General features: G+C 47.2%; 1 protein-coding gene across 16 annotated transcripts in view; it reads left to right on the top strand.

The window, feature by feature from the left end:
* Window positions 1–760: 760 nt before the first annotated feature.
* Window positions 761–15,375, top strand: part of STRBP (spermatid perinuclear RNA binding protein) — a 139,537-nt gene continuing 124,922 nt past the window's right edge. For 7 of the 16 annotated variants that reach the window (XR_014544055.1, XM_083597301.1, XM_083597300.1 and 4 more), the window contains exon 1: window positions 1,135–1,239. Coding sequence is in view for 6 of the 16 variants with exons in the window: in XM_083597301.1 (XP_083453427.1) it covers window positions 1,174–1,239 (66 nt within the window). In the remaining 10 variants the exon portion in view is untranslated. Of the gene's footprint in view, window positions 853–1,115; window positions 1,240–1,621; window positions 1,670–2,399; window positions 2,432–15,375 lie in introns of those variants that run through there. The other 9 variants (XR_014544054.1, XM_083597290.1, XM_083597302.1 and 6 more) reach the window with 7 other exon arrangements.

Below are 15,375 nucleotides of genomic sequence, written 5' to 3'. Positions count from 1 at the left end.
CCCCCGTTTGCCCAGCTCCAGGGGCGGCAGCCTCTCCTTCCCGCCTCCGCTCTTTCCCCCTCCAGCAGCCAGACGCCGCCTCCTTTGAAACCCCCTCGGCTCGCGTTCCCTTTTCAGGCCGCCCCCCGAGCCCGCCATCGCTTATACCCACTTACTTGCTCCCCCTTATTTCATTTCTAAACCCCCCCTCCTCGTCGCCGCGTGCTGCTCCTTTCCCACTTCATCCTCCCCTCGCTAAAGGCTGACCTTGCCTCGCCTTCCCGCCTCGTGGACCAGCCTCTCCTGCCTCACGCGACGCCTCCCATTTCCACACTTTTGGCGCTTCTTTACCTCAGCCTGCCTTTCCCCTCACGCCGACCTTCCATTCCTCCCTTTGGCTTTTTACCTCAGCTTCCCTCCCCGCTTCAGTCCTTTCTCCCTCAGCAGCATCTTTTGGCTCTCTCATTCCTTTCTTTTTTTTAACCTCAACCTTCGTCCCTAATTATACGCAGTTCTGTATTTATATTTCATCCTGCTATCTTTCTCCTCCACTTTTTACCTCACCCGCCTCCGGGCCCTCCTCTCACTTCTTTCTCCCCCAAATTCTCGTCTTTCCGCACCTGCCTAACGCCTTTTTACTTTACCTTACCCAACCGCACCTTAATCACCCCCCTCTATATTTTTAAAAGACCACAAGCCCCGCCCCTTTCTGGTTAAGCCCCCGAGGGGAGGAGGAGGCGCTCCGTATTCTAGCCAAAGCATTACGCATTTTGCTCAGCTCTGCGCACGCGCTAACCCCTCAGGTACAGCAACTGGGACGCCGAAAGGGGAGACTTACGCACTTTGCGCGGAACGGGAGATAGAAGAGCCGGGGTGCGTAATGTGCGTAACGGGGGCGGGGGGGGGGGAGCGACGTCACAGGTAGAAAAAAAAAACCATCGGCGGGCATCTTACGCCAATTCCGTTGGCCGTGCCGCTGTTGCGCAGGGACTCGGGGAACGCCGCGCTACGCCACTTGCGTGGCGGGCTGCGCTGCCGGCGTAAGGCGGCTCTGCCTCGCGCACTCGTCCTCTCTCAGGTGCAGGGAAAGAGGGAGGGTGGGAAAGAGGGCGGGCTCACCGTTGCCCGGCAGCCCTGGTCCGGGCCCAGCCTATGGGGGCGCTGGGCGCTGTCACGTGGCCCTGGAGCCCCCGAATGCTGCCTGCTGCGGAGCTTGCAAGAGCCGGACCGAGCCGGGCCGGGGGGACTGTGTGGAGGCGGGTAAGGACCCCCCCCACCCTGGGGATAACGTGGTGGGGGGATGCAGCGCGGAGCATGCAAAGGGTCTGGAGGCGGCGGGGGGGGGTGCAACGTGCAAGATGGAAAAGGGGCGGTGCAGTGGAAATCGAGGGGAAAATGGGGCTCCATCCTTCGGGGGGCTGGGGAGGGGGTGTCGAGGGGGTGCAGCTGGGGACGGAGGGCCATATGGCTCCGGCAGCACAGGCGTCCCCGCTGAGAGCTCCGAATCTCCGATCCTGACACATGCACCCTTGCTAGCGAGCGCGCCCCCCCCCCCGCACTGGACGCTGTGCGGGTTCGCTTCCAAGTAAATTTGCATAGGATCCTGCTGTGCGAAGCAGTGGGAGGGGGCTCCCCCTTGATGGTAGGGGTCCGTGGGAAGAGAGGCTGCTGCCGTAGCAGGGTCATAATGGTGCGTGGGACAGCAAGGTGTGGTGGGAGAAGGGGAGTTGTGGAGGCTGGAAGAGGAGCAGCTGCAGCCGCAATAAAGGGGCTCCGGGGTCAAGAACAAGCACTGGGGGATGCGGGCTGGATCTTAGGAGGAGGTGGTATCTGCGTGCACGGGGTCCATAGCTGTCAACTTTTCCCTTTTCTTCCGAGGAATCCTATTCGGAATAAGGGAATTCCCCTTAAAAAGAGAAACGTTGACAGCTATGACGGGGTCTGGTCGGGGTTTAGCGCGGCTGCGAGGTGGGAGCGGAGTTGCGGGATCCTGGGTGCCCCCTTGGAGCAATAGCAGGAATAAGTCCTGCTGAGGGTGGTGTTTTTGCAGTGGGTTGCCCCGCTGGGTTGTGAAGGACTGGATGAAGTGTTGTAGAGAAGGGAGTACTGTAATCAGCGCCCATGGATGTCAGGTAGGGAAGCTTAAGTTTCAGACTTTGAAGGGGCCACCGAGTTTTGGACAGCTGACCATATAAGCTAGTGGACACTAGTGTGAGAGAGCAGGGGGTGCTCCACAGATTAAGGGGTACCTGGTGCAGTTTGGGTGCAGGAAAGGAGAGAGATTCGACTGGGCAGGTAAGAGCAAGGCTGGCAGTGGTGGCTTTGGGGAATAGGGTTCTGGGGGTGTACCCTGAGATAATGCAGAACTGGGTGGAGACTTTCAGGTATCTAGCGAAGGTCTGCTGATGGGAGGGTGAGTGTGAAGCTCAGGGGCAACAGTGATGTGAGGAAGGTAAGAGGCACTGGGCAGCATTTTGGGGATATACCAACCAATGTTTTGGATGGAATTGGTTGCTCCTGGGTTCTCTGATTCATAGTGTGCCATGAGAAAGACAGGAAGCCCACCGGCACGTACACAAGTAATAGATTGTTTACTCCTTAACCCCACCTTGTTGGATTTACAGTGAGGGTAGCAAAAGGCTGGATTCCCCACTTATCTTTTGAATCCATGTTTACAGCTCAAGTGGGGATGCTAATAATCTTTGAATATTGCTTCCTTTTCATATCATGTAATCATTTTAAGCTATTGTGAATGTGGAACTGGGGATGGATTCTGAATGAATTTCACTGGCGTGATGATGTGTGTAAACTTTGTAAGTAACACAGGACTCTTCCTCAGAACCAATGTCCTGTAAGAGTGATAGAAGCATATCATGTGTTCTTCTTTTTCGTTCTTTTTTCGTTTGGACACAAACTCGAAGATAACTACTATGTGTTTGTCTTACTTATTTTTCTTAACCCTGGTTTCCTTATTTATTTTTCTTAACCCGGGTTCCCAGCATCCAGCATGAGGAAGATTCCAGTATGACTTGCAAGTTTACATCCAGCATTATAACTTCTAGTCATTCCTATATTGCTTCTGTTTTGGGGTGTTTTTTTTTCCTGTAAAAAACGTTTTGGCTATTGTCTGTTCTGCTTGTGGTGTGGACATTTTCTGCTAAGGAGAATCTCATGGCTTGAAAGAGTTTTGTAGGACAGTTCACTGCTAGAATGGTTGTCTTAATGTCTGTTCCAGGCTGTTTGTGGGGACAAGAGACGGGGTTGGTGCTGAGTTTGTGAAGTATTGACAGCTGTCAGCTGTGGTGAAAGTGAACTGTCCAATTCCTTGTACACAACTGGGGTTAGATGTGCTTTCCTTTAGTGTGGTGATGAATGTGCCACACTGTTATTACCAGTGGTAATAACAAATGAGAGATGGGGCCCTGATTTTCCTCAGGTGCATGGTTTTTTGAGGAGTTTTAATTTTAAAGAGAGCAAGAATGAGTGTGTGCACGCTTAATGTTTAAGCAGGCGTATTCCATTGCTTGACCTTGCTTCCTCTCTTATCCGTAGCCATCGAAATTCAGCCTTCATGCAGCTGGCATGGCGCATCAGATTGTCTCTCAGGCTGACCTGATTTTTCCAAAAATGAAGCAACTGCACTTCCTGGTGGCTTCTGAACACTCCGTGCTCTGCCTGAGCACCAGTTCTGTATGCAGTTCTTAATTGCAAATGTTCATGCTTTGCTTTTGCTTCTCTTCCCCCTTGCCCTTATTCCCTCTCTCTCTCTCTGAACTTACTGTCTCCTGATTATTAATGATTAAACGCCAGATTTGATGTTGGGGAGGAATGTGGAAAGGGAGGAGGAGCAACATCTGTAGAAGATGGTATGTTTAAATAGAACAGAAAGCACATGAATTTTTCTACTAACCTCCTGATATGCAGCATTTCTGCCTGCTGTCACTCCCCTCCCTCCACTGGCTCTCACCTGCCCGCAAAACCAAAACTCCATTTACATTTGCCATCTAACTGGTGACCGTGCTAACCTCTAGTGTAGGGGTCAGCAACCTTTTTCAGCAGGGGGCCGGTCCACCGTCCTTCAGACCATGTGGGGGGACCAGCCTATATTTTGAACAAAAAAATGAATGCATTCCTATGCCCCGCAAATAACCCAGAGATGCGTTTGAAATAAAAGCACACCTTCTACTCATGTAAAAACACGCTGATTCCCGGACCGTCCGTGGGCCAAATTTAGAAGGCGATTGGGCTGGATCTGGCCCCTAGGTTGCCTACCCCTGCTCTGGTGTTTCTGATTCTGTTAATATCTTTGTTAGTGACTATTCGGGTCAGTGAAATTCGTTAATGCTGTAGTTTTATCATTACATGGCCTGATGTCTAGTAAGCTTATGTCAGTTGTCAGTTGGTATGTAAAAATGTCCTCTGGCTAACCCAGAAGTGAAGCTTTGCAAAACATTCTAGGCCACGAATGGCTGGTGCAAAGGTGTGTGCAGGGCAGCTAGCGCAAGGATTGCATTTTCAGTTGTGCTGACTGCCAGATCTTATTTGCTCAATCTTGGTTCAATGGGATTTTGGGATGTTTACAGTTCTGTGCTATAACCAAGTTAGGGACTGTCCATCAGCAAGAAATCATGACTCAATATATTTTGGGTATGCTTGAACAATTGGTATTTTATAGGCACTGTTTTTGATCCCAGCATTAATTTCATGTGACCATCCTCTGGATAGCAAAATACTTAAATGTTGGGGCAAGACCACCACACATGCAGATGTTCTGTTGCTACTAAATCTCATTCCAAACAAACCTATTTGTTTTATGTTTTTTAAAAAACGGTCATTATCTTGTTAGATATCAACAATATGGTAACTTATGCAAGTTCTCTTTTAAATTAACACACATTACTGCTACTCCAGAGAAGACAGTTTACGTTTGTTTTCTTCAATAGATGAAAACTATTAATCTCATTAATAATAATTAAATTTCATTCATTTTGAAAAGGTTCGTTAAAATACTATCCTTTCTGTAAGTCTTTATCTGTGTTATATAACATATATATAAATAAATAAAAATACCAATCCCCTGGTGCTTGCTCAATTTTCCAAAACCTAATTATTGCATTCTTTAAAACACTTGGAAATTTCGGAAACCTGCCTTGAAATTGCCTCCTCTGACCTGGAAGCACTGCCCCATAATCTCAGAAGTCTAGATGGGTTTGTGGTCATTCACTTAGGAGGAAAATGTAATTTGTGTGTATAGGAATACAGGATTGTCACCTTAGACTCCACCTTGATCCATCCAGCTCAGTATTGGTTATACTCCAGAGTTTCAGACAGGAAACACTCCCAGCCTCATACAGAGACTTCAGGGATTGCACCTGAGACATTCTGCATGCAGAGCAGATGCTCTTCCAGTGAGCTACACCCCCCACCCCACCCCGTTATGTTCAGACGCACTGAATTTCATCACGTATTCCTCAGGCCTGGAGTGGGCCGAGGAAAATATGTTCCAGGGGAAAGTCCCACTCAAAATTAACCCCTAAGTGTACATTATAAGCATCCCCAACAAAATGAGCAAGGGGCGGACAACCATCTTTACTGGGAAGTAAGTGTCACTGTTTGTAACAGCGTTTGCATTCAAGTAAGTGTGCTTAGGATTATATCGTTAGCAAGGGGACAGCTGAAGGGCATTCAGTGTGCTTTAGGAGTGGATTTGGATGGAATAGTCATTATTACTTAGATTGCGTAGTGTAGCCAGCATGGTGCCCGGCCACAGCTGTTCTGAACTGCAAGTCCCATCATTTTCTAGCTTAATCCGTGCTAGTTGGTAGTTATAGTTCAGAACATCTGGAGGGTACCATGTTGGCTATCCCTGCATATGCATGGAGCACAAAGTGATATACATAGTGTTGTGCATATGTGTGTGGGCTGTTCTCCCATCTTATCGTCACAACAGGACTTGGAGTGAGTTCAGCTAAGAGGCATTGAACTTTGGATTTGAACATTGAACTGTCAAGATCTGAGACTGTGTGCGCTGCAGTGGCCTTCCACAGAGTTTTCAGGCATGTTTTCTGATTAGCGTTTGGGAGATTGGCAGGGCTGAGTGGAATGGAACAAACTGAGAAAAAAAATCTGGTTTGGAAATTGATTTTTAAAAAATGTTTCCTCCTGCGAAATGAGAGCAATTGCCAAGAGCTCAAAAGGAGGCAATGCAATCAGGATTTTTTTGGGGGGTGTTGTTGTTGTGTGTGTGTGTGTGTGTGTGTGAATCTTTAGAAATTTGTGGTGCTGTAGAAATGGCTGCTCACACCACCTGGTGACTTTCAAGGTAGGAGTCATGTCTCTTTAAGAGGGATGCAAAGGACAAGATGGAGTTTTTTGGTTTGGGGACCTGCTGGATATAAAGGGAGAGATGTCGATGAGAATGGGTGAAGCTGCATGATTTGGATGGAACAGCCTTCACCTTGGAATTGTATTCTTTTTTTTTAAAAAAAAGAAAAGATATGCAGAGGCTTTCTAAATGGATCCTATGTTCCTTTTTTAAGGGAAAAATAACAATATTCCAGCAATAACGCCACGGGGCCTTTTTCCGTGCAGTGAGATACCCAGTTCCTATGTGTGTCCTCAGAAGGGCTATGTAAGCATTGGCACCTCCTGGCTTTTTGCCAGCATGAAAGGATAAGAGATGGATACAGGATGGTGTTTGATGGCTGTCTATAGCAGCTGCCTCACTGCAGTTGATCCTTGCGTACAAGCTAGCAGCTCTGGTATCTTTGACTGAAATGGCTTCTGTTGATGTAGATTTTGCAAGTTGCACAGAATCCCTCACTGGCCGGCATCAAAATGTGCCTCATTCTCTTCTGACTAGAGAGTGAAGGTCTGGCTAACACATGAAATGTTATTTGTTCTGGGTACCTAATGATTTTTGTGCCCACTCAAAGGGGTCATGTCCCTCCAGAGCCTCTGCCGCTGCCATTTGAAGTCCTTGCTTCTTTTCACCCATTTTCATTGGCATAACCCCTCCACCTTTCTCTACAGCAGTGGTGTTTGTCTGCAGCTAATCATTGCCTGCAAGTAAGAGTGTTCATCTAGTCTGCCACTGTAGTTTTAAAAGCATCTGTAATGCATTGCAGGAGGTTGGACTAGTTGACCCTTGGGGTCCCTTTCAAATATACAGTTCCATGATAAAAGTTTCCAGTTTCTGTCTCTTAACAGCAGATGATATCTGGTTTTCAACCTCACAATACAGCCATACTTCGGGTTACAGCCGCTTCAGGTTGCGTTTTTTTTGGGGGGGGTTATGAAACCCGGAAGTACCAGAACGGGTTACTTCCGGGTTTTGGCAGTTGCACATGCGCAGAAGCGCCAAATTGCAACCCGCGCGTCCACTGTATATAACCAGCTAAACATTTCAATATATCACAACGTCTAAAATAAGGATGGAACTATGTAGAGGCAAACAGAGCTTAGACCTTCCTTGATCCATAGACTGGAATGTGATGTGACTATATAGCAACACAAGTAGTGACAAACTTAAATGAAGATAGGTTTAATTGCTGTCTATCTAAAAGAAAACCAACCCCCCCCCCAATAAACTTGTTCTTGAAAGGTGAGATACAAATGTTGTATAGTCAGGGCTGGAGCTCTGAGAACCACTGTTGCTCGGTGCCTGCTCCTGCCAACCTAGCAGTTCGAAAGCACATCAAAGTGCAAGTAGATAAATAGGTACCGCTCCGGCGGGAAGGTAAACGGCGTTTCCGTGCGCTGCTCGGGTTCGCCAGAAGTGGCTTAGTCATGCTGGCCACATGACCCAGAAGCTGTACGCCGGCTCCCTCGGCCAATAAAGCGAGATGAGCGCCGCAACCCCAGAGTCGGTCACGACTGGACCTAATGGTCAGGGGTCCCTTTACCTTTACCTTATACAGCTGATGGCCCTCTTAAGTAGCCGATCTTGCGTGTGGGCTTATCCACCCTCCCACATCACTGCTCCTGGAGGGGCTTTGCCAAGCATTTTCTTCTTCTTCTTCCTAACAAAACAAATATTTGTAAGCAGGATGCTTGTTCTCTCTGAACTTTATTCTATAGTTGGGGGTGGGGGGGGGAGAGAGATGCCTGTATTGGCTTGAAGAAGAACGAGAGCAGGCACCCACATTATAAGATAAGATAAGATAAGATAAATTTATTGTCATTGTCCGTATATACACAGTATACACAACAACGAAAATCAAACACCCCCCCAAAGACCGGGTTCACATACACATTTACACGTATCTCCAACACTCTCATCCTATTCAGACATAATCTATAAAACATAACATAATCCAAAATATAACATAACCTATTTAAGGCATAACATAACCTAAACCTATCTCATTCCTTCCTACTCCCTGCTTGCTATTTCTTGCAACTGGCCCTGAGATCATTATTTAGTGCAATCAGAGCTCTTGGATAGAAACTATTCAGAAGGCGTGTGGTTCGTGTTTTCATTGTCCTATATCTTCTGCCCGAAGGCAACAGTTCAAAGAAGTTGTGAGCAGGATGGGTGGGATCTCTCAGGATATTGTGTGACTTCTGCAAAGTGCGAGACGTGAAGATCTCATCCAGGGTTGGTAGTTGGAGCCCAATAACATTCTGGGCAATTTTAATTATTCTCTGTAAAGCTTTTTTATCCGTTTCGGAGCTGCTCCCATACCACGATAATACACTATAGGTTAAGACACTCTCGATGGTACTGTGATAATAGGACAGAAGTAGGTGCTGAGATAGATTCAATCCCCTGAGCATTCTCAGGAAATACAACCTCCCCTGCACCTTCCTCACAACCATATTAATATTTGCAGTCCATGAGAGGTCCTCAGAGATATAAATGCCCAGGTATTTAAAACTACCAACCCTCTCCACCTCCTCCTGAAATAGTGCTTATTTCATGTATTTATATGGTATAACCTATGTACATGGGACTTCATGTGGAAGGGCTGTAGCTTTGCTTTGCGTGAAAAAAAGTTCCAAGTTTAATCCCTGATAGCTCCTTGTGAGGCTGGGAAATAGCCAGGTGCTCTCCTGAAGTTTTGGACTACAATTCCCATCAGCCTCAGCCAGCATGACCAATAGCTAGGGATGATGGGAGTTGTAGACTAACCCGTTCTGGAGGGCACCAGGTTGAGAAAGGCTGGTATAGACTTTTCTAAGCTAGGTGGACTAATGATCTGATTCTTGGTACCAGGTAGCTTCCTACAGGTTTGACAAGCCCTTGCCACAAGAAGAAGAAGAAGAGTTTGGATTTGATATCCCGCTTTATCGCTACCCAAAGGAGTCTCAAAGCGGCTAACATTCTCCTTTCCCTTCCTCCCCCACAACAAACACTCTGTGAGGTGAGTGAGGCTGAGAGACTTCAAAGAAGTGTGACTAGCCCAAGGTCACCCAGCAGCTGCATGTGGAGGAGCGGAGACACGAACCCGGTTCCCCAGATTACGAGTCCACCGCTCTTAACCACTACACCACACTGGCTCTCTCAAGGGGTCTATAGTCTAAAAATAGAAGCAGAGAAATGTGGGCAGGGGTAAACAGGACAATATGTTATTACTGCGGTTGGATTTGTTATTGTAGAGCAGGCTTCCTCAACCTCGGCCCTCCAGATGTTTTGAGACTACAATTCCCAGCATCCCTGATCACTGGTCCTGCTAGCTAGGGATCGTGGGAGTTGTAGGCCAAAAACATCTGGAGGCCTGAGGTGGAAGAAGCCTGTTGTAGAGTATTGGAACTAAAGGGTTGTTCATAAGGAGAGCCTTTCTGAATAAACCAAAGTCTCATCTGGTCCAGTATCCTGTCTATCACAGTGACCAACCAGATGTCTATAAGAAGCCTGTAACCAGGGTATGAGATCTAAGATCCAAAGACACGTGAGGCAGATCTGATTCTCATCAATGCCTGAATGAGTGACTAGTTTTGGAACCACCACTGCCTTGGGTTCTATGGCAGATGGAAAGCAAATATAAGTGAATAAAATATTTGTTATGTCCCACTTGCGTTCCCCCAGCAACTGGGGGCAATACTGAGGTTGTTATGACTATCTTGACTTGCAGTTCCAGTGCCAAAGGTTTAAGCAAGACAGCAGTACTTCATGCTCAGCATGCTCGTGATCCTAACCGTTGTCGTATTGCACTTTCATTCTCCTTTAGAAGCAGATGTGGGGCCTCTTTCGCTCCTTTGCTGAACATCTAATGGGAATGTCATTCTGCACACTCACCTGGTGTGAAGGGCAGGCCACTCTCAGGGATGTGAAAGGTTTTCTTGCCAGCCAGGTGTTGAAATATGGAATTGGCCTTGACCGTACATTTAAATTTCATCCTCTGCTCTGTATCTCTATTTTCTTTAAAAAAACAACAACCAAGACCACTGTGTTTTTTTAACGAACCACTGTGCAGTCAGTTGGTGGTGGTCTTTTACAGTACCAGCCGACACTTAAGAATTGGGACTCAGGTGTGAGAGAAGCCTGATGATGTACCACTTCACTGTGCATCTAAACACATTATACATTCTACTTTGGCCCGCTTTCATTCTAAAGGAGATTCATTGTTGTTGATTCTGTGCCCCTCTGGTCTGTGCCCAATCCTGACCTCAGTTTGCCCAAAGCCAATTTATCAGCACATCTCTGTTTCTTCTAGCTCTTTTCCTTTCCTCCTCTTTTTTTGCTAGACCTCTTTGTTGATATATACGGTATATTCATATTGTAAGGTCTATGGGGCAGGAACCTCTAGTTTTGCTTGTGCTGCTCTGTAAGGCACCATGTAAACAGTTCCATTATATAATAATAGTTTTATTGGCTTTTCTGACCCTTGTGATTTCTTCACATGCAAGACCATGACTTGCAGATGGGTTCTCTTGGTGCAGCAGTATTTGAGAAAGGAGGAGAAATGTTTCTACTCATAGGGTGGGATTAATGAGTCCTGGGTTCAGGTTTGTGTCTTACAAATGAATGTCTCAGCAGGCTGCAAAACTCCCCGCTGCTTTGTCTCTAGGGAGGATGACTCATGGTCTGGGCAGCAAAAACTTTTGAGGTACCCGGACACTCCGTGTTAAGAAATCTTGACACTCATGTTCCTTTCCTGTGCAAGGTGATGCCTAAATGCTTCTTGAAGTTGGAAACCATTTCCTACTATGGGCTCAAAAGTTACCGGTACCTTCCTGTGAACAAAAAGTTGCTGGTCAGGGTGACATGGCAGGACTACACAAAAAGTTCAGCTTGAAACAAAGATGCTTTTCAACCAGTGTGTCGTGGCCCCCTGGGGTGCCTTGAATGGTGGTCAGGGGAGCGGTGGGCAACCCTGGCCTCTGTCCCTCTTTCCTTCCTTCCTTCCTTCCTTCCTTCCTTCCTTCCTTCCCTCCCTCCTCTGATGCCCTCTTGCCTCTCTGCCTCCCCAAGGCTTGCGCAGCTGTTTGTTGCAGCAGCCCTGACTATAAACTCTCCAGGTGAATGGTGCCGCTCTTTGGGGTCTGGAAGGGGCAGCTCAGAGACCTAGACAGCAGCAGCAGTTGCCCGGAGGACTCCCAGGGAGAGGAGAGGGTGTTCGAAAAAGGGTGAGAGGCTGCCAGCTCTGTAAGCAAGGGGGGGTTCCTGAGCCCCACAGGGGTGCCCCAGAAAGCATGTAGTTGGTCAAGGAACCCATGGACCCCAAAAGGGTTAAAACCTCTGCTGTATTGCTACCCATATGCCATAGTTGGTTTCCCTCCTATGCGCCCTTCCCCGCAGCACCACTGGAACCACTGGGTGTCCTACTGGCTTAGTGTGTGTAGAGCCTCTCCCTGCTGGTGAGGAGGCTAAATAAAGACCTTCCTGGATGCTCAGATAAGGGCATTTAAATGCCTGAAATGCTGACAGGGAAAGAGGTGGGTGTGGGTTTACACTTGCTTAAAATACTACCACTGAGTGGTCTGAACCACGGTTGCATTTTGGAGAGCTTTGCATCTTTTAATGGAAACAGTGCCTCATTCCCCCGCTCCGTAATAAAAATGATGTGGTTTAAACATTTCCACTTGATTATTGGCCCTTTGTACCCTTCTCAATATGCCCTTCACTGGGTGCGTAGAAGCTTCCCTTTCCTTTCTCACTAAAAAAAATAATGGATCATTAGACTTTAAAGAAAAAAATAACCAGGTGGGCGTTGCTGTTGCTTTCTTCCCCCTTTTCTACCTTTATTTTTGGCCTTAGGCAAGATTTGAAAACTTAAATTCTTTTTATAGAAATAATGCTTTAAAAAAGCACCCACACATTTTTTCCACACAGCTGTAGAACCAACTGTGCTTTGGAGACTTGGCTTTCTGGAGGTGGTGGAGAGGAAGGAGGGAAAGCGAGAGAGAGAGAGAGAGAGAGAGAGAGAGAGAGAAAGAAAGAAAGAAAGAAAGAAAGAAAGAAAGAAAGAAAGAAAGGATGCAGAGAGAATGAGAGCTCCTGCCAACTTTTGCTACCAAATTCCGTTCCTTAGGCCAGAGGAGAAGTCCCTGAGATGCTGTTGAGCCTTAGCAGGGCATCTGGTAAGGTACTTAGCAAGGCTTATGGGCAGCGGCACTTTTCCTGCAGACATCTCTCCCCCCCCCCCCGCCCCTCCCAAGCTGTCTGAATCCTGAGCTGCCTCTGCAAGGGTTCTTGCAAAGAAAAGATTAGAAGGCCAACTGACCTGACTGTTGGCTCTCCATGCTCTTGCCTTCATAGGCTGGTTAATATTTGGAATGGAACCAGTGTAATGGGTAGCTCAGTGGTGTTACTATGTACTTTAAAGATTTGGGTCCACATTTGCAAAAATGCTGATTTATTTGTATAGATGCAGGTGTTGACTTTAAATGCCACAGAAGGCAAGCCAACAAAATTTCACACCGAGATCACCCCAGGTAAATTAGGCTAATTTGCACCCCTCTTTGGATTACAGTGGTGCCTTGGGTTACAGACACCCTGGGTTACAAACACCTCGGGTTACAGACTCTGCTAACCCGGAAGTAGTACCTTGGGTTAAGAACTTTGCCCCAGGATGAGAACAGAAATGGCACAGCGGCGGGAGGCCCCATTAGCTAAAGTGATACCTCAGGTTAGGTGGTGGCATTAGAAAAGGGCACTCTAGCTAACTGTTTCTGGCCAGGAGGCTGCAAGTTAGATCAGGCCCAAGACCCCAGTGGTCCAGCATCTTTTCTCAGAAGGGCCAACCAGATGTCCAAGGGGAAACCAGTAAATAGGATTCAAGCACAATTAGGATTCTTGTCTCCTGTGGTTCCAGCATCTGGTGTTCAGTAGCATGGCTGCCGACCAATGATGGAGGCAGAGCATAGCCATCATGGCTAGTAGCCACCAATAGCCCTCTCTGAATTTGTCCAATCCTCTTTTAAAGCAATCCAGATTTATGGCTGGGACGCGGGTGGCGCTGTGGGTTAAACCACAGAGCCAAGGACTTGCCGATCAGAAGGTTGGCTGCTCGAATCCCCGTGATGGGGTGAGCTCCCGTTGCTCAGTCCCTGCTCCTGCCAACCTAGCAGTTCAAAAGCACGTCAAAGTGCAAGTAGATAAATAGGTACCGCTCCGGCGGGAAGGTAAACAGCGTTTCTGTGCGCTGCTCTGGTTCGCCAGAAGCGGCTTAGTCATGCTGGCCACATGATCCAGAAGCCGTACGCCGGCTCCCTCGGCCAGTAAAGCGAGATGAGCGCCACAACCCCAGAGTCGGCCACAACTGGGCCTAATGGTCAGGGGTCCCTTTACCTTTACCTAAGGTTGATGGCCACCACTGCTTCTTGTGGGAAGGAGTTCCATAGTTTAACTATGTGCTGTGTGAATAAATATTTCCTTTTATCCGTCCTAACTCTTCCAGCATTCAGCTTCATTGGATGTGCATAAGTTCCAGTGTTATGAGAGAGGGAGTAAAACATTTCTCTGCCCACTTTCTGCATGCCATGCATAGTTTTATAAGCTTCTATAATGTTGCTGCTTATTCACAAAAGAGTCCCAAATGCTGCAACCTTTCCTCATAAGAGAGTCTCTCCATCCCATGGATATACTAGTCTTTGCTTCGCCTGTGCTCCTCCTACTCTCAGGCAAACCCTGTGTCCTCAGGATCATAGCCAACAGCAAAGAAGTGGTAAACTACCAGCAGAAACGCATTCCCTGTCCATTCACATCAGCCTGGGGTCAAGTCCTTACACCAAGTCTTGTGAGGAGTGTGGCTCTTGGCAGTGGTACTGGCGTTTTGGCTTCTGTTGATATTCTTGGTCAAGCCGGAATTCCTATCCTTATTCCAGCAGTGTATTGGGCAGAGCTGGGAGTTGCCAAAACCATCAAGCTGCCGTGTTGCCCAGTTGTATTTAATTGCTTGTGCTCATAAGCTGGAAATTGTGGTACAACCAGTTCGTTAATTTATGGCTATTTGTGGTATGCTCATCTTTAGTGACTTGTCAGGAAAAATAATGGGCCTGCCCTGCCGGCGTGGAATTCCAAGGGAGGGAGATCACTCCAGGACCCTCTCATTCCTTTTGAGAGATTCCCTTCCTCCTCCTTGTTGACTGTTCTCTCTGTGTGGGGGATGATTTAGAGCTGTTCTTGCATGTTGTGGTTTTGGCTTGCTTAGTCATAAAGAGCCTTTGGTTGCTTCCAGTGATTGACATAACAAAATGTAAATTATATGCTGTTTTACTAGGCACTAATTCATCCGTTTTGAGGTTTATATGTCAGGAAGGCTCAGGGCTGCTCATTACAGTGGCTTTTCTCTCCAATGTGTCATTTTGTGCGGAAGAAACATTTATATTAAATTGTGTAATTTTTTTTTTTTTGGAAGTGGATGGAAGAAAGCACATGACACCCCTAACTATAAAGTTTGTTTTTCCATTGTGAGGTTTCGCTACTGTTTGTGTGATTTCTAAATATCATTTAAGAGAGCTTAGGCCTGGTTTTCACCAAAAGGGCTTTATGAGGTCATTTATTGAGTACAATGGTACCTCGTGTTACATACACTTCAGGTTACATACGCTTCAGGTTACAGACTCCGCTAACCCAGAAATAGTGCTTCAGGTTAAGAACTTTGCTTCAGGATGAGAACAGAAATTGTGCTCCGGCAGAGCAGCAGCAGCAGGAGGCCCCATTAGCTAAAGTGGTGCTTCAGGTTAAGAACAGTTTCAGGTTAAGAATGGACCTCTGGAACGAATTAAGTACTTAACCCCTAGGTACCACTGTACTTGTTAGGAACGCAAGAACAGCCTTTTTGGACCAGACCACGTGGTCCAGGGCTGAGACTCTCATATCCATCCAAACATTGTCGGGTTTCCAGCTTGCAGCAGCCTCAGCCAACATAACCAATGGTCAGGGATTGTGATCTATCAGTGCCTGTGGGGCCACAGGTTATCTACCCCACTAGCAGCCAACAATGGCCA

The sequence above is a fragment of the Podarcis filfolensis genome (assembly GCF_964270895.1).
Source record: "Podarcis filfolensis genome assembly, chromosome: Z".
Lineage (NCBI taxonomy): Eukaryota > Metazoa > Chordata > Lepidosauria > Squamata > Lacertidae > Podarcis > Podarcis filfolensis.
Note: the sequence above shows the minus strand (reverse complement) of the source record. Positions and strands in the feature narration are given on the sequence as shown.